Below are 20,256 nucleotides of genomic sequence, written 5' to 3'. Positions count from 1 at the left end.
ATGATAAAGTTGATTTGGGTGTTTATCTTAAATAAATAAATCTCGTTAATAACGTTTAATGTATACTACAAACAGAAAAGAATACCCTAACATTTGAAACTCATGTATGAACATATACATGTTGAGGTTTTTTGTCTGCTTAATAAACGACATACTAGAACATGGCGGTGTTTTAATTCCGCGGCTGATTACAACGCATACACATGACAGTAACATGTCTAGAATCACTTATCATAAAATAAATTCATCAGTATATCAATTTCTTTGTCCTGTGGTGTAACTTTGTCCGTGTAACTATGTCTTTGAAGGCATGTCTGTGCCTTCCCGAATGAATATCGACTGATGTCTTCATCACAATTGAACCTTTGTGTTTTCCTTCTCAGAGGGCGCCTTCATCGGGACGTGGCCACGTGGGTTGTTACCAATGGAGTCGGGCAGGGGTAGGCCCTTCGTCTCCGGCAGAAGAGGAGGTAACAGTGCACAGGCAGTCATGGTCGAGCCAACGATGACAAAAGGCACCAAGAGATCATCACCTTCCTGTAGAAATGGCGCTACATTAGCATCAGCTTGTTTCATTTCAGTTGAAGATAAAGAGTTCCATAGAAATGCGAAGAATATTGTAGTTTTACACCCTAATTTGATGTCATCGTTATACCATCCTAATTGCTTAGAGACCCGCGAAGATCCGGGTTGCAAATGGTCTTCAGTAACACATGCTCATCATAAAAGGGATCGGGTGCTCAGGCTCGCTGACCTGGTTGACAAAGGATATCGTATCCCAATTGCAGATCGATGTTCATGCGGTTAATTTCTGGGTTTTCTGGGTTTTCTGGTCCAGAAATATCGGAGAGCGTGACGTTCAATAATAAACAAATAAACCACCGGAAATGATTGCCCCAGAATAATTTACTTGCCCATATAGGGGTAGGTTTTGGGATTAATGATAACAGATTTACAAATTCCACTGCATTACCCCCCATTCCCATCTTGTCGAGTCTGCCGATCAAGCTTACCATGGCAAAAATGAAGGGCGCGATTATGCCGCCAATTCGGGCCGTGGTGTTGCATGCTCCGTATCCAAGGTTTCTGAAACACAGCCCGTAACATGAAGTATATTTGCTATGTAATCAAAACATCGTTTACGTGGTACACGTAAGCTACGTGCGAGAAATCGGTATATGCCTTCATACATTCTCTTCTATGTGGCAATGGTGTATATCCTCTCTCAAAGTTGTGTAACTATATTGATGTACCTTTTCTGCCCATAGAGTATATAAAAGTAAACAATGTTCTACCCGATCAAATTGAAATATAAGGTCATAAAGCACTCTCCCTTAACTGACCCATTGGCCTTCAGCAACCCATGCTTGCCATAAAATGCGACTATGCTTGTCGTAAGAGGCGACTAATGGGATCGAGTGGTCAGGCTCGCTGACGTGGTTGACACATGTCATCTGTTCCCAAATGCTCAAATCATGCTGTTGATCACTGGATTGTCTGGGCCAGACTCAATTATTTACAGACCGCCTCCATATAGGTGAAATATTGCTCAGTGCGGCGTAAAACTAAACTCACTCACTCTACTTTGACCTACGAGGGTTGGCTGAAAAGTTCTAAGCCTCACTGTGAAAAAAGTTACAAAGTCCACGTTTGTAATTTATTTTTCTACATAGTCCCCTTCCAAGTTCACACACTTTTGCCAGAGATGCTGCAAGGCCCGAATCCCGGTCAGGAAGAAATCTTCTTCAGCTACCCTAAAAAAATCAGTCACAGCGGAAATGACGTCATCATTACTTGCAAAATGGCGACCAGCGAGTTCCTTTTTCATTTTGGGGAACAGGTGGAAGTCAGAAGGAGCCAAATCAGGTGAATAAGGAGGATGGTCAATGAGTTCAAAGCCACAATCGCGGATTGTTGACATGGCCACCACCGATTTGTGAACAGGCGCATTGTCTTGGTGGAAGAGGACACCTTTAGCGATCATCCCTCGTCGTTTGACTTTGATTGCTTCTCGCAACTGGTTCAGTAGATCAGCATAGTATCTGCCGTTGATAGTTTGACCTTTTTCAAGATAATCAATGAGCAGAATACCCCTGGAATCCCAAAAGACTGATGCCATCACCTTTCCAGCTGAAGGAACAGACTTGGCTTTCTTCGGAGCTGGTGAATCAGGATGCTTCCACTGTTTTGACTGTAGTTTTGTTTCTGGTTGAAAGTGATGTATCCAGGTCTCGTCCATGGTTACAAATCGTGCCACAAAGTCATCGGTATCTGCTTCAAAACGACGCAAATTGTCAAGGGACGTCTGGAACCTGACACGTTTCTGTTCTGCTGTCAAGAGCTTTGGCACCCATCTTGCAGAAACGTTAGTCATTCCTAATTGGTTGGTGATAATATGCTAAACCCTCTCATGAGAGATGCCCACTACACTAGCAATATGTCGAGTAACCAATCGTCGATCATCCATCAACATATCGAGCACTCGCGTGATGTTTTCTGGAGTGGTTGCTGTTGAAGGCCTTCCTGAGTGTGGGTCATCATCAAGGCTTTGTCTGCCACGCTTAAATTCTGCAGCCCACTTCTTTACTGTGGAAAATGAAGGCGCATCATCCCCTAGAGTGGAGACCATGTCAGCATGTATCTGTGTTGGGGACATCCCTTTCTTTTGCAAGTACTTGATGACTGCCCTGTATTCAGTTTTGTCCATTTCCGATGATTTCAGAGGGTAGGTTTACCAAAAGAGCTGTAGTTGAGATAAAACCATTAGTACGTTTGTAGTTCTTGTGTCTATATTAGCCCGTTTATACGGCAAACATTTACATATAAGCAAATTTGCTCATGTGAGTATATTTACTCACATATGCAAATATAAATTTGCGTTGCGTTCATGGTTCATTTTAAATCCATACGTTAACTGGTGGCAAATTCAGGGGATTTGTTATTCCAACAGTTATCATGGACTGAGTCAGACTGAGAAGACTGAGTCGATGTAGAAGATTTCCATATTTCTTTAGTTTGGGTGTTTTACTGGGAACATCAAACTTCAGAGAAATGCGGAGGAAAGCAAGACACAGTAGATGGTTTGAAGATACTGTTTTACGGGAATTTAATGACTTGGATTGGCAAGAAAACTTCAGGATGAAAGAGGAAACATTCACTTTTGTTTGCGAGAGACTCCGGGATGAATTGTCACCTCAGCGTAATACAGTTGACGAACCATTAAGTGTTCAAAAGAAAGTTGCAATTGCAATATACTGGCTTGCTTCCAGCTCCGAGTACAGGACAGTGGCCAATCTTTTTGGTGTCGGGAAGGCAACTGTATGCGTATGTGTCCATTAAGTCTGTACAGCTATCATGAAGGTACTTGTGGATGAATTTGTGAGGTTCCCTGAGGAAAATGCCCTTAAGGGTGTAATTAAAGGCTTTGAGGAAAGATGGAACTTTCCAAATTGTGCAGGTGCTGTTGATGGCTGTGATATACCGATTATAGCTCCCCAAAACTCCCATGGCGATTACCTCAATAGAAAAGGGTTTTACTCTATAATACTACAGGGTGTGTGTGATCACAACTATGTCTTTACAGATGTAAACATTGGGTGGCCAGGTAGGGTACATGATGCCCGTGTCCTAGCAAATTCAGAACTGTACATGCTTGGTAATAGCGGTGACCTATTTCCAAACTGGAGGAAGAAGGTTGGAGACTCACAGATGCCTGTAGTTCTTCTTGGCAACGGGGCATACACATTAAAGACTTGGCTTTTGAAACCTTATCTTGGCAGGGACAACCTCACACCTTCCCAGACCACATTCAACTATCGCCTAAGCAGGGCCAGAATGACAATTGAGAATGCCTTTGGTCGTTTAAAGGGACGGTGGAGATGCTTACAAAAGAGACTAGATGTGGATGTGGGTTTTGCGTGCACTGTGATAGGCTGCTGTGTCGTCCTCCACAACATATGTGAGAGGTTCAGGGGGGTGTTCAGGGAAGAGTGGAGTGTAGATCAGGAGGAGTATGAAGATGGTGGACAGGATATGCAAGATGCAGGACAGGAGTTACCCTGTTGCGCCAGGGCTCTCCGAGACGACATTGCACAGGCTTTCACAGTAAACAGACCCTAGACAGACTGTAAAATCTGTATTTTGTTTCCATAAAACGTTCATGTTTGCAAATATGAACACATTTAGACATTACCCTTTATCATAATGCTCCATGTTCATTTCGCATATCAGCTGGCTTTTCATGGATCCCTGTGATTACATCTCTTATGTTTAATTATTCTTATTCAATATGAAAAAAGCAACCTTTCGTCTGTTTCTTTATTTTAATAAAAAACCCAAACATTTCCACTCTTTCTGTTTACATTATGATTTAGAAAAGAAACGAAACACTGAATAACAATCAGTTGTGTAACAAAAATCGCAGATATAATCAGTTTAACCTCACAGTCTTGTGAAAATGACAGTTTTAAAACCTGAAAACAAATCTACTATTTCTTCAAAGAAATAAAATCCTTTATAGTTTGCAAACACATCATGAACAAAGTATCATCCAAGTATCAATGCAGATTCGGCCATCAAAGTTAAACTGCATGCATTAGAGATTGTAATAGGTTTTGTCATCGATAGTATCAGGTGCAATGCATGAGGGTGTTCCACGGGACACGTCAGGCCCTGCATTGTAGGATGCTAAAGACCCTTGACCTCTGAATGAATCTTCACGATGACCATATCGTTGTCCATAAGTGCTAGGAAAACACGGCGGTCCACCAGGCCCTCGCACAGCCCCCATTATCATTTTCATCATATTAAACTGGTGCTCTCTCTCTTCCCGTCTCTGTCTCTCCTCAGACTCCATCTTTGCTCTTTCTAGGTCAAGTCTCTGTTTTTCCAGGTCAATTTTACTCCTTTCAATATCCAGCATTTTCTTTTCACATTTCTCGTTCTCAGAACTGAATTTGTCCATGACAGTGGAGATAGCTAGTTCAAATTTGGATTTTCTTTTCTTTTCTTTTCTTTTTTAGTTTTCTCTGTCTCTTTGCTACTCGATTCCTTTCGCTTTGCATCCGGTGCGTTTTCGGCATTTGATATGCTTGGCATACTCATTGTGTCTGTCTCCGTTGAAGATTCCTCTTCACATCCTTGCTGTGCTTCGATATCTTCATCATCAACAGTCACCATGTCTCCAATGTATTCTGTGGCAGGTACATTTGAGTCACTATCATCTACGCCAAGGTCATTCACTTCGTCATTCTCAATCGTCTTACTCATAGTTTCTATCACTTTTACGGGTGACGAGGCCGGTCTGGTTCCCCAAATTCTGTCCATCTCTTCATAAAACTTACCCATCTTTCTTCCCTTCCCGCTTTTCTTCATGTTTGTTTTGCATTGTCTGTAGGTTCTCTTTGACGTGTGAATGCGCACTTTACACTGATCAGATGTACGATGGAATCCTCTGTCCAACATTTCGGTGGAAACTGTTATATAAACAGACCCGTTATTGGCTTTTGGATTTTCTAGTTGTTCTTCAATACTATTTTCCTCCCATATTTCCAGCAAACATTTTGTTTCTTCGTCATTCCAGGAATTTCCCCGTTTTTTTCCATCATTGTTTTTCTGTTTACTTGCCATCGTAACACCTCTTGACTGTGTGACGACAAAACATCAAGTGATATTCGAAAAGCCAATCAGGTGCAATCAGATTTGGCGGGAGAACTCTAAAAATAGGTATTATGAAATTACCCGGAAATATTTGCTTATGATTGTCCTCATTGGTTGCAAACACCTGTCTCTACCTGATGGGGGAAAACCACTCAGGCTGAGAACTTTTCAGCCAACCCTCGTAGTGTTATAACGTATTGTATTTACCTTGTTACTGTGGGATAGATCTCAGTCGACATTAGCTGAACGCTACACCAAGCACCACCAACTGCAACTTTGGTTCCCATCGCTAAGACGTTGATGATAACTCCTTGATTCTCCACAGAGGCTGAAACAAATAGCAAACAATATCGCTTATCATGTGTATGAACAATTTTACATGTCAAGACAATGTTACATGTCAAGATATCAATGGAAAAAATGTGTAACAACAATGTTACATATCAAGATGTGCAAGAACAATTTTACATGTTTAAATATGTATGAACAATGTTACATATCAAGATGTGTATGAACAATATTTCATATCAAGATGTGTATGAACAATGTTACACATCAAGATGTGTATGAACAAAGTTACATGTCAAGATGTGCAAGAACAATTTTTCACGTTAAAATATGTATGAACAATGTTACATATCAAGATTTGTTTGAACACGGTTACATATCAAGATGTGTATGAACAATGTTACATATCAAGATGTGTATGAACAAAGTTACTTGTCAATTAAGTCATTTCAATGTCAATTCCGTGGTTTTGGAAGCCAGCAAACGTCTCGTTAACGTGTGTGTAAGATTTGTGTCAAACCCAAGAAGGGTTTGCTTTCCTTCCCCTGCCAGTGCACACAGCGAAATAGCAGTGAAACCAAACCTGTTCTTGCTGCTATGGCTACTCCAAATGAACAGGTCAGTGCGATGGCGAAAAACGCGAATGAAGTCCATCTCCGGCCCAATCTACAATGAAATGTCTCTGGGGTTTTGTTGTTTTGTTTTGTTTGTGTGTTTTTCGGTTTGTTTTTTTTAACATATAATTGATTAAAAAGGAAATCAACATGAAAAACGAAAACGATTTCTAAATTTATCAATTTTATAACAAAATAAAGTGTGGATACCTTTGTTTCCACTAAAACTGATTCACACTTTTTAACTTGCTTTCTCCAGTTTATGGCTGCAATAATACTGGTAATATTCCCAGACACCCTGGATGTCTCGAACACCATACTGATGCTTCTATATAAATCATGCATGACATATATGGCATCACTCACTTGTTGTTCAGGAAGAAAGTAGCCACAGTAGACGGGACCTCCACAACTGACAGCAAAAAGATGTTCAGATACAAGTTGCCTGACAGTTTTCCAACTCCAAATGATATCCCATAGTACACCATTGACAGGCACATCCTGTAAAGCATGTCCTAAGATGACGCAAAACCGATCTACCTAGGGTGATTATATACTTAGTCAAAAAAGAAACTTCACAATTTTTGAAAATAATGAATAATTGTTCTCTGATGATACATCGATGTATCCGAAACTACCGTCTTTCCTTTTCTTAAAACAAATAGTTTTAACGAATGCAAAAAATACTGACCGGTAGCTCTAACCAGCTGCTTTTCAAAGGGATATGAAAACGTTAGCAAAACCCACTCAAACCCATCCATTAGTCGTGCAAATGACGGTAGTACCAAATCAGGTTTTACACATGCAGTCGATCACGTGATCTTTGCATCGAATTTTTCTTCATTTGCACGTGTTTGCATTGGCCTCAAGAATTGAAAAAGCACTTTTAAACCACAGTTCTAACGGTACTTTAAATGCCACGATTGTCAAATGTGCAACGTGAACGTGCCGTTGTCATGTTGTAAGCCGGAAGATCAGTTGTTGTTGTCGCAAGAGCAATGGGATGCAGCCGTCGTTCTGTGTATGTCTTGCGAGGTCGTCTACAACAAAGTTGCAACACGTCTGATCGCCCATGGTCGGGTCGTCCACGTCTGACGTCACGAGCAGAAGACCGACAAACCGTCCTACGTCACCTACGTGACAGATTTCTGCTGGCTACACGAACCATGGCTGAGATGTTTAAGGGTCGGCTGTCCTCACAGACCATTCGAAATCTGTTGCGGGCTGCCAATCTCCATTCTCGACGTCCATATCGTGGGTCAATATTGACGCCTTTTCATCAACGTCAACGTCTACTGTGGGCCCAGCGTCACCTCCGATGGACCCAGAGAGACTGGAATCGAGTTGGCTTTAGCGATGAATCCAGGTTTGATCTCAGGTTCGCGGACGGCAGGCATAGAGTCTGGAGACGACGTCGTGAACGGTATGCCCAATGTTGTGTACAGGAAGTCGACAGATTCGGAGGCGGAAGTTGCATGGTGTGGGGTACGTTTTGGGGGAACAACAGTTTTCGACTTCCTTCAAAACGCTGGAATCAACGTCATGGACTGGCCATCGAGGTCCCGTGATCTTAATCCAGTAGAGCACGATTGGGATGCACTTGGGAGAAGGCTTCGTGGTCTTAGTAACCAACCTCAGAATTTGCAGGAACTTGGCGCTGCCTTCCAAGAGCAATGGCGCAGAATCCCCAACCACATGTTCACAAGCATCAGGCAGTCGATGAGGAGACGGTGCTTGGCAGTGGTGAATACCCATGTTTTGTAACGACGGTGTAGCCTAATGGAACTGATTATGGCATTGTCAGTGTATCGAGTACATCACACAGATCTCAGCAGTGAAATAATAACAATCTTACCATCTCTTGTTATTTTATAGTGTCCTGAAGAAGACTCAGTATATAATTAGAGTTATATCAGTGATAATCTACTTGGTTTTGCTGTCATTCGTTGACAGGTTATTATGAATAACTGCTTTTATCAACGATATGGCTGAAGTACCGCCCGATGTAACGTGTAAGTACATCACTCAAATATAAACGGATTTGGCAAATCAACGGATTAACTCAGCTGTAACCCAACCTAACTTTGGACAGCCATGTGACATTGTTGATAATGAATTAAACAAATATGTATTGTTTGAAATCTCATTTCTGGTGTAGCGGGAATGAATTAGAGCTCTTCGAACATATACTAGAAACATGGGAACACCCTAAAATGTGATAGCCACATGTGTATTGAAACGTGATGAGGTCATGTATACTCTTAGGCCAATACAACTTTCTGTGTGCGTAATGGGCACTTTGAACGACATGTTCGAACTTGCAGTGATGGAACTGATTCAATATTCGTTGAGTATGAGTGACATGAAACATTGTCACAAACAGCGAAGAGCCAGGGTGCTGAAACACACTAGCACCATGTTTGATTTAAACGCCAAAACACGACAGACTATTGCAACGGTCTGCCGAAATAGATTCGATCGGGTATAGAAGACAAAACAGTGTAGAACAAATATGTCAAATAGAAAGTGGAGTATTCAAGACATATATGTTCTAGTCATCACTATACCCAGGTACACACTGAGATGGTAATAAAATGTTGATTGAACACAGACATAAAACGGACAGACTACTAACCGATGGCGGACGTCTCCAAATACGGGAATGGATCTGGGAAAGGCATGGCAACATGAAACAAACCACTCACACAAACCAACAAACATTTTCACAACTTATCAAATCTACATAGAGATAGGTGTCAGTTACCCTTCGCTCAAGCTTCCTATTAAGGAAAATCTCAGAGCCTCGCAACCCGATTGGCATAGACTCCTCTTCGGGCAAGCATGGATTTCTGAAGACCTATTCTAACACAGATCTTCACAGGTCCCTCTTGGGTATGTGTGTGTCCAACGCTCTCCGATAAAATCCCAGATACTTGCCAAACGTCAAACGTACATCCAACTGGGTACTCACCAGAGAAACTGGACGATTAGGGACTTCCAGCAGATGCTCCACTCTCTGTAGATGTCAAGGTACGTGTACTTCTTCCTAGATGCTATCTGCCTCTCCTCCTGGTCCGCCACCTCCTTCAGCAGCTGTGACGTGTTGGATGGTTTCGGTCGTTTGTTGTACCGACTCATCTGATCCACCACCTTCTCTGCCTCTTCCAGACGTCTTTTCACAGCCAGGAAACGGAGACTTTCTGGGATTATGCTGTACAAGGAAATGTGATCACATGAGTAATTGTTTCAGTGACAGTATGCTATGTCTGTCGTCTGGTGTGGATTCAGGATTTATCCCCGTGTCCGAGCAGGTACAGTGACGTGCCATAAGTATTGCAACAAACATGGCCGACGTCACCGGTGTTGAGCCAAACGGGCTCAACAAAAATATGTCGTAGAATAAAAACAGACGCAGTGACTTACCGAAACTTGTTAATATTTGGTAATAAAACCCTTCTGGATTATAAGACTTCGAATTCTCTTTGGGATCGACCGATATAAACTCCGAATGTACTCTTGTGGAAGAGTGGCCCAGATTTGCTGTACAGCAGCTATTAAATCCTAACGGGAGTTGATGTTTTCACAGCGTTTCTGAAATTTAATTTTTACACGTCTCCACACATTTTCTATTATATTAATGTCCGGGGATTGTGCAGGCCAGTCCATTCCTGGGATGTTATTATTAGTTTTCCAGGAAGTGGTCTTCCGAGATCGGTGTACAGGCGCATTGTCATCTTGAAATATCCAGGGGCCGTCTCCGAATTCTTTAGTTACAACAGGCCACATATTGGTATCCAGTACATCAATATACTTGCCAGAGTTGATATTTCCTTCGACTGGGGTCAGTACGCCAACACCATTGTAACTAATACATCCCCAAAACATTACACTCGCCGTGACAGGACATTTCAAGACGTTTGGACATTCCGGTCTCCACGTTTCATCGGCCTTTCTCCAAACAGAAATAATTTTACTTTTCCCCAAAACAACTGGTGTTTCATCAGTGAACAACACTTTCTTCCACCTATCAAGTCCCCACATCAATTTACCCCTACACCATCTGACACGCTTCTGACGGTTGACCTGTGAAATGGTGATACCCTTTCTTATCTTTCGTTTTTTAATGCCAGCATGATGTAAATGTCGCTGAATTGTCCTGCTAGAAACTTGAGTGTAATGTTGAGAATTAAATTGTTCAGTTATATCTGTCAGAGAACGTCTCCTATTCTGACGAACAACGCGATAGAGTCTCCTGTCACCCCTCCAACCAATCATACGAGGCCGACCATTTCGAGGCCTGTTTTCTAAGCTTTCACCGTTGCCAAAATTCGTCCAATAGTAGACCTGTGAACAGCTAGCAATTCTGCAATCTTACTACATTTTTCAAACCTTTCTGATGTAATTCAATTATCAATTCTTTTTGCCCTCCAGTCAGTTCCTTCGCACTGCGAGCCATGTCGTCTGCTAGGCACGTGAAGGACGTAAACACAATGAAGTCATAAACGGTGTCATACGAAGAATCAGCCTCTCAAATATGATCACTCCAAATTTTACAAGAAAACATTCAGTGGTTTTCCAAACAGAGGCTTTTGTTTGCGGTAAACATTTCCGTGTTTTTTGCTGCTAATGTGTTTGTTGCAATACTTATGGCACGTCACTGTACGTTAAAACAACGCTATAATCGGAAAATGCAACCATGTGAATTCATTTATAGTTGCTACTCACTGTGTAATAGTTTTTTTGCTCTTTTTAATACTAGCTATATTGTGGTATGTTCCGGACAGGTGACATGCATAGGACGTGAATGGGTAAAGCACTCGCACAAATACGTGTGACTGATTTAGTGCTGCTTCTGATGTAGTATATTCCATTTTCATCACAGCACGACGTTCAAGGCTTTAACCTCTTTGTTGAAATTAACGAGTGCGTGCTTGAGGTCAAATTTATTGTCATGGAGCACATGTAAAGTGAGTGAGTGAGTTAATATGTATCGTCACATCGGCCATATTGTAGCCATATCGTGACGAGAACCAGTAGTAATGAGAAATAATTATAGAATGAATGAATATAAGAAACTAAAACCCTCTTGACGAAGAACAGTAAACCCACTAGAGTATAATATCACAGATATCCATTTTAGACTTGTAATTAAATCTAAAACAGTTTAACTATAGAGGACAATACAATATAAGAATGGGCTATAGATCACCAACAACCGAAGGTAGATCACCATACTAGGGACAATGGGGACATACAGTACCTTTGCTACCTGCATGGACCCTAGCTGGATTTACATCATCCCCTCAGCTGTTAGCAATTTAAACATATCTAGCCAAAAGTTAAAATACACATACGCTACGATTAAGAGCAGTGTTCAATTTACTGTGAATGTTTATAATATTGGTCTATTTACAAATCCGTTAGCAAAACTAATTCTTTTTTAAAATGATATAATTAATTGAGGACTATTATCGTTAAAAAGATCCTTCAAAGTTCGTGAGTTACAATACTTATCCCTTGTATTGGAATATTCAACACAATCAAGCAGGACATGCTTGACTGTGATTCTTTCATCACAAGGGATACAAAACGGAGGATCTTTACCTTTCAATAAATATGCATGAGTATATCTTGTATGGCCAATGCGACAACGTCGTATAATGACCTCTTCAAATCTGGACTGACAACCAAAGTAAGTATAACCGATATAGGGTTTTATTGCATGTAATGTATTTATACCCACTTGGGTGTCCCACTTCCTCTGCATCAGATGACGGATATAAGATCTAATTGTAGGTTTATAATCTGAGTATGGAATAAGAAGTGGTGTCACATATTTATATTTAAGTGCCGTTAATATGGCGTTTGCTTCTGCAGTGAAAACAGAACTGCTATCAGGTAATCGAGAAGACATCGTTCTGGACCAATGACAGTGACACAAGCCACCGCGCCACCGTCCTTGGACCCATCTGTAAATAATGGTTAGGAATTGTCATATGGAGTTTATAACTGATTGTATTCTTGTTTATATTGTAATTCATGTAGAGTGAGTGAGTGCGTTTTAAGCTGCATTAGCTATATTCCAGGAATGCCATGGCCGGGGACACCAGAAATGGGCTTCACACATAGTACTCATGTGAGGAATCAAACCCGCGCAAACAGATATAGTGCTGACCAGATAAAAGCTGATAAATATGACTTGGATGAATTTGAACCTGGGTTTCGAACCCAGTACCATAGGATTCCGCGGCGCTGAATGAACCTGCATAGCACGTAGTATCGCTATCCTACATGCTATGTACATGTTGTACATTACTGGTTGGTTATTACACATCTACATTACTGGTTGGTTATTACGTATCAAACTGTCTTACTCACGAACCCCGTGGCGGATACTTACAACCAGCCTGTGAAGAACGGCACATGAAGTGCAGCCAATATGATGTGTTGATGCGACCAGTCAGGTCTCAGCCAGCAGGACAGAGCAAATATACATACACCCGTCACCCAGACTGGACATGCGGATGAGATAGACCGCCACTTTGTTCCCAGAAACTCCAAGAAATATGGATAATGGACCACCAACAAGGAACCGATCATTGACCCGATTAAAAAACGCATTGCTGCAAACATCTGCCAGCTTGTGGAGAACGCCGCCGCCAGATTGAACCCAGCGTGGAGGACCAAGCTGATGTAGAAAGTCCACTTCCGTCCGAGGAGGTCTGCGGACTGTCCACCGAAAAAGGCCCCGATCAGCACTCCGCCCATCTGTATGGACGTAATGAGGGGCCTGAACACGCTTCTCTCACAGACAAGATCCCACTGAAACAAACAGTGAGTGAGTGAGTTGAGTGTTATGCCACACTCAGCACTATTCCAGTTATATGGTGGCGGTCTGTAAATAATCGGGTCTGGACCAAACAATCCAGTGATCAACAACATGAACATCGATCTGCCCAACTGGGAACCGATGACATGCGTCAACCAAGTCAGCGAACCTGACCACCCGATCCCGTTAGTGGCCTCTCACGACAACCTGACCATCCGATCCCGTTAGTGGCCTCTCACGACAACCATAGTCGCCTTATCTGGCAAGCATGGGTTGCTGAAGGCCTGTTCTACCACGGACCTTCACGGACATTTCACAAGAAATGTTTGTTGAACTGTGAAACTGAGGAGGAAATGGTGGCGATATTGAGCGGCTTCACATTTCTCACAACCTGTGTTGGCATATTCTATTTTTGTAGATGTGGTGAGATAGTTATAACATACTTCCAGTTATTGAAACAATTTCACAGCTTTTTCATTGTACCTCATTAGTAACTGTGTTTCTGTCTTGGCTGTAGACAAACTGACAGGTGGCGTTACTGGAAGGGGGGCAAAAGTTGGAGGTGACGTTGTTCATGTAGTTGACCGTCGTCCCACTAACAGACTGATCTCTTTCAGGAACACACCACCAATCCGGAGCAGTGCCTGCAAACGACATCATGAGCATGGCCCAGGCCATCAGTATCTGGCTTCCGAACACGTACGACATCATGACGAACTGGAACAGCTGCAAGCTGCCCACGGCCTGGATTATGTCGTCCGTATGCATGTTGGTCACAATGTGGTTGTCCACTTCTGGATAATAAAACAGAGCAAGCATGTGTATCTATTGAATCAGATTCATGTATTTGATGTTGTCAGTTGCATCGTCACATCACTAATAGCTGTGGTTAGTGACCAAGTACCATCATAATTTTGAGTAATTATATCACAGGACTGGTTTAATTAGAATGATACCGAGAACCGGCAATGAATTTCAAACCGGCAATGAATTTCAAAAAAGGAAAGCAACGTCCAGTGAAAGAATGGTGTACATGGCAACTTCTAGCAATTACCATAGTCATAAATTACATGTATACGGTGTGTGAGCAAAAGCAAAAACTCAACTTGGGAACTGATGACACAGCTCCTTTCAGTTCATGCATAAATACAACTGAACTCTAAAAAACGTTATTTCAACATGTTTGCTACATAAAAATTGTGGTTGCAGGCAGAACATATTTGACCGTGAATCATCACCAGGGCTTTACATAGTAGGTTTATCCAAGTTGGATTTTGAAACGATACATTATCGGAAAATGTTCATTTGAAGTTGATTAATGCCTACTTCAGTGTCCCAAATTTTCTTACAAACTATCTTGCCCCGGAAGATGATCAGTATCATTTATATTAAAAGCCGTGCCAATTATGGATAGTTATCCTGCAGTCATCGTCGTTGTTTTCAGTAATCTTTTCATATATTGTTTATCATTGTTTTGCCTTTTCTGTTCATGCCCATTAGAATCTGTTTGGAAGGAAAATCAAGATGGTCGAATCCTGGTACTAGTGTTTTATGTCATACCAATTATCATATACATTTTCTGAAGGACACTCCAACCTTTCAAAACCAAATTTATTAATATGATCAATTCTTAATGTAACGCTATGGTAATATAATGTCCCCTGAACAAAATCACGGCTGAGAAAATCATATATTTTCAGCAGCAAAGATTACTCTAGCTCCATCTGTGAAATATCTTGGAGTATTCATAGACCAAGACTTATCACGTGGTGCTCAGATCAACCATGTCTCAATAATCTGTTTTATCCACCCGAGAGCTATGAATAACATTCGTCAGAATGTAATAACAGATGCAGCTCATATCTCGTTCTATCTAGACTGTACTCATCAAACAGCTTTTTGTTTGAACTTGACTATACTTCAGAAAATCCAAAATGTAGCAGCCCGCATCGTATCCCTAACATCTGAAAGATCTCATATATCAGCCTGTCCTAAAGTCTCTTCACTGGTTGCCAATCCAAGCCGAAATCGAATTCAAGACCCTGTTGCAATGTCTACGTGACCTAGCGCCTCAATGCCTCTCTGAATTCATCTCACACCACCACAACAGCTGAGGTTACACCAGCATCAATATCCCCTGTCCATTCTCAAGAAAAGTCTGGTCACGGATCATACAGCTTTGCTGCTCCTTTAGTGGATCAACCTTCCCATAGCCATTTAAACAGCAACCTTCCTTCACTCATGCAAATCTTCATTGAAGACCCGTCTTTTCAGAAAATACTACAAGTAACTTGTACAACTACTGCAGTTTTTAGATGTACACACGGGGAGCCATACATATCGGCATTGTTAATATATCATCATTATTAATGAAACTTTATCCCAGGTTTTAGGGGGCGGTGGGGTAGCCTAGTAGTTAAAGTGTTCGCTCGTCACGCCGAAGACCCGGGTTCGATTCCCCACATGGGTACAATGTGTGAAGCCCATGTTCTGGTGTCCCCCGCCCTGATGCTGCTGGAATATTGCTAAAAGCGGCATAAAACTAAACTCACTCACCCAGGTTTTTAGAAACATGCCTACAGTCGTAGGTTTCAATGTTGAACGTCTTGAATCACCTTCCTTTAAAGGACACGCAAAATGATTATAAATATATACATTCTCTTCAGAAAAAGCAGGGGAGATTCATTTTTAGTTTGTGATTGGAAAACCTGTGAAATATATCTGAGACAGTCAATTTTGCTAAGAAAGTAAAGAATGTTTGGAGAGTGCATCACTACTTGCACCTCCTTATCTCCATACTTGTTTGTACAGTATTCTCTCTTGAAAGAGTATTGCTGTATGACATGAAATTTGCATGTGCACGACAGCTGTGATGCAAAATATTGTCAAACGTCTACAGTGGTTTACAATGATTTATCGACCTTCTTGAAAAGAAGAATGGTGGTTCATAAGATGCAAAAGGTAAGGAAGAAATCGTGTGTAACAACTTGTGTCATGCAAAGTCATCTAGTCATCAATCATTTACAACAGTAAGTAAGTAGTTTTGAATTTTTAACTCGATGAAAACAGACCTAAACAGCATTTCTATCTTAGAAGCAAGGTAGGTGTCGAGTCATCCGATATATCCTGTACTGGCGGTTTCAGTTTATTTCACAATATTTATTTCACTCACAAACATAACCTATATAGCACAAACTGTGGTCTGGTGGAAGGTCGTGCATTGTGTCACCATCACCCGACCTCTAGGAGCAACTGACGGCAATGCAACGCTTCGGCATGTCTTTATTGCCGTCGAGAAATCAGCAAAATGACGAGCTTGCTACACCTTTAAATACAGCTGAAAATCCTCCCTCACATTACGCCACTTCCAGACTGCTGCAGTGCTTTACAGAGTTGAGTAACCTGTCTGTAGTTTCGTTGGCGGGAGGGAATGAAGCAGACGACCTTTTGGCAACTTTTAATCGCTATGTATGAATCAACCAAAAGTTTCTTGGGAATGAATTGGTGTACCGCTGAAGACTAACCACAAGTCAAAAATCTTAATTAACGCTTAAACGGTCTATCCAAATTGTGTGCGTGCACGTGAGTGAGTGAGTGAGTGAATCTGGTTTAACGCCGCTTTTAGCAATATTCCAGCGATATCACGGCGGGGGACACAAGAAAATGGGCTTCACACATTGTACCCATATGGGAAATCGAACCCGGGTTTTCGGCGTGACGAGCGAACGCTTTAACCATTAGGCCCCACCGCCCCGTGTGCGTGCCCGTGTATGGTATGGAGAAATGGTATGGAGAAATGTTAGAGACATGAATTAAGGATGTGAAAATACTTCGTTCCTCTAATCTGTGATGCTATGCTCTGAGATCTTAATACTTTAACAGTAAGCACTGATTTTAATACTCACATTAGATAAGCTTCAGGAGATCCAGCTTTCACTGCAGTCCTATTTGCAAATATTTCGAGCAAAGATGTCTAACGCAGTCGCACAGGTATTAAAAAAAAAACAGACGAGAACACAAACGCCCTGGAATGACACTCAGTGGCCTACCAAATTCACGCTACCGCAAGCAGCCCTGATCAGTTTCCAGGATCGCTTTACATTTGCATAGCTTTCCTTAAATTAGCTTGGTTCAGCTTAAGGAAGGGGAGAATACAGAGGGCCTCTAGTAACCTGCTCATGTCATTTGCACGAACTGAATGAAGTTTCGATTTAATATCAACCTGAAAAATTATTAAAGGTCACATGCAACGTAAAACACAACTTTGCAGATTCTGATACCTTTAGGTATGCACTTACCGAAACAAATCATGAAAAGTGCCAATTCAACCTATAAAGTTGAAAAAAAAGCGATGACAAAAAAGCCCGCGAAATCGGAGTTCAAACGATTCACTAAATTCTCCCCAGCGCTGGGGGGAAAACTGGTTTCAACAACTGTGCTGCGCTGCGTCCATAACGTGGAACTTGAAACAGTATGCATGCTCGGTGTATGAGGTCGTGAGCAGTAGTTTAATCCTTAATTGGTTGTGTACACACACAAGTAAATAATCTACTCGTTACATAAACAAGCTTGTTGATTGTAGTAAGCAGCCTCTGTCACAGAGAAAGCTCAATGTCTGGTTTATTGACACCTGTATGTCTGCTTGCCTGGCTGCTAAAGACAATATACAATAGACAGCTTCAATCATTGACCACACGCAATTTGAACTTAACACCTATCAGGCTATACGCCATAAACAAAATAAACTGATTTATGACTCGTGCATCCGAGTCCAGTCTCTGCCACATCATGTAATTAGGCAGGTGTGATACTTGTACACATGACAAGTTATTATGTCTGTGGGTTGCAAACAAACTACATCCATTTTTTCGGATGACAGGATTTGACGGAAACTGGCGCAAACTCTTTCAAGTCCTGCTTTGTACTTGGACGAATGACACTTTCCAGTCACGCAGTAGTTCACCATCTCTGCTGGGATGATTTTTGATTTGATCGAACTCAAATTCAGAGAACGTGTATTTACAAAACACAACATCTCTATATAAATTTCTCTAGGGATAACAACTTATTCTAGTGTAAATGATTTTGTTTGACAACGGTATATGAATCCATACTGAAACGATGCATCAAGTACAATAAAAGAAGTTGTTATCCATAAAGGATCTTACTTTCTTGTGATTAGCCCATACTTATAAAATGCCCATGAAACAGATCATCTTTCTGTGCACACAATGAGCCCTCAGCGTATCAGCAAATGAACCAGCCAAGCAGTCGTTACCCTTGAGTGCACAGCCACCCGCTATGACTGGGTTCGGTCTCCCGAGGGCTTCGTTTCGTGGGAAGTAAGTCCAAGTACAAAATATTGCACTTTTGAATCGCGATTGTACGCTTAAAATTTTGTTTATATGTTTTTTAACAAGTAGCAATGTATATTAGATGTCATGAATAAGTGATAATTGTGTTTTAATTATGTTTGAGTTTTTGGTTGCATGTGACCTTTAAGCACCCATAAGATATTATTAGTGTACTTGATAGAAAGTCTCCCCAACAAACATTATGTAGCTAACTCGCGACGTTTTGCAGTTTGTGCATGGGTTACAATGTTCAATCATTTCAATCAGGCACTATAGTACTACATGGCTGGAGACGACAAAGCAGCTCTGGTCAGGATATGAATGTCCACCACGCAGTTGTCAGTTGTTGGTTGTGTTTCGTTGTGGGGCAGGACTGAAGGCCACCTTTGCTTAACTTCACTTAATTGTGAAAACGCAATGAAACCATTGTGGTGAAGGAATGCACCCGCCTTGATGACACATGGTGATCACAACTGCTGTTTTTGCAGGATACGCAAACATTTTCGAGAACACCTGGTATCATCACTATTCCATAGTGCTTCATAAACACATGCTGTGTCATCACATCGCATGGTGATCACTAGATTGTCTATCATCAACCATCAACAGGTACAACCGCTCTATCCCCTTTTCTCAATCACCTGATGAAGGAGTAAGCATTAACTCCGAAACGTTGTGTTCTCTCATAAAGAAGTTGATATCCATAAAAATCTTCATTCTTACTAGATTGTCTGGTCCAGATGCTCATGACACAGTCACAATTATGCAATCGACGTTTATCGATTAAAGAAAAGGTTTTGACGCGTCCGTCATAATCATAATCCATAACATTTGTTGTAAGTTTCAGCCATTGCAGTTGATATTGCACTGTGCGTCATCGTATGTACTTTTCAAACCCTGACTTTCGTCATCAAGAATGAACAACCATTATCGTAAACACCCGTGTGTAAGAAGTGAGACCATTACGTGATGGGTTGTCTGGTGTAGGTTCGATTACTCTCACACGCACGTACGCACGCATGCACGCAAGTAGAATATTTGTTGTGTGCGGCGTTAAACATCAAACCAACAAAAATAAGTATAAAATATATGAGGACCAAAACGTGCAAAGTGACACACCCTTGAGACAAACTAACTCTCGGTAAACTATAGTCACACGTTCTATCAAATAAACCCCCTGAATCCACTGTGAGTGATTCCGAATGAGCGTTTCTTTACGGATCAGTATACACGTCGTGGATCAATATGGTGTAGTGGATCAAGATGGAGTCGTCGGTCAATATGGCCTCGTGGATCAATATGGCGTCCCAATTGCGTAGTACGATGTTCGTGCTGTTGATCACTGGATTGTCTCGTCTAGACTCGATTATGTACAGACCGTCGTCATGTAGTCGGAATATTGGTCAGAGCGACATTAAACAACAAGAAATCAGTCTTGATCAGTATAACATTGCTACTTATACCATTCAAAATAATTGGGGATATTAGATATTGGATTTACAAGATGGTAAAA

General features: G+C 41.4%; 1 protein-coding gene across 1 annotated transcript; it reads right to left on the bottom strand.

Moving 5' to 3' along the window:
• Positions 1 to 351: 351 nt before the first annotated feature.
• Positions 352 to 14,157, bottom strand: LOC137281155 (organic cation transporter protein-like). Its single transcript, XM_067812281.1, has 8 exons — positions 13,873 to 14,157; positions 12,961 to 13,382; positions 9,532 to 9,771; positions 6,927 to 7,061; positions 6,530 to 6,612; positions 5,866 to 5,986; positions 1,014 to 1,086; positions 352 to 537 (listed from the first exon to the last, which is right to left on the bottom strand). The coding sequence occupies exons 1-8, from the start codon at positions 14,155 to 14,157 to the stop codon at positions 352 to 354; spliced, it is 1,545 nt and encodes a 514-aa protein (XP_067668382.1).
• Positions 14,158 to 20,256: the final 6,099 nt, after the last annotated feature.

This window comes from Haliotis asinina, chromosome 4 (genome assembly GCF_037392515.1).
Source record: "Haliotis asinina isolate JCU_RB_2024 chromosome 4, JCU_Hal_asi_v2, whole genome shotgun sequence".
Classification (NCBI taxonomy): Eukaryota; Metazoa; Mollusca; class Gastropoda; order Lepetellida; family Haliotidae; genus Haliotis; species Haliotis asinina.
The sequence above is the reverse complement of the archived record's forward strand: the minus strand, read 5'-3'. Positions and strand labels throughout refer to the sequence as shown.

Bases quoted from the DNA above. Each gene is read 5' to 3' on its own strand.
- LOC137281155 (XM_067812281.1), bottom strand. From the start codon at position 14,157: ATGCATACGGACGACATAATCCAGGCCGTGGGCAGCTTGCAGCTGTTC. The intron at 6,613-6,926 runs GTGAGTGATGCC...ATTTCATTGTAG, and splicing joins ACTTTCTTCCTGAACAACAA to ATTGGGCCGGAGATGGACTT. The intron at 1,087-5,865 runs GTAAATACAATA...GCTGTGTTTCAG, and splicing joins ATCTATCCCACAGTAACAAG to AAACCTTGGATACGGAGCAT.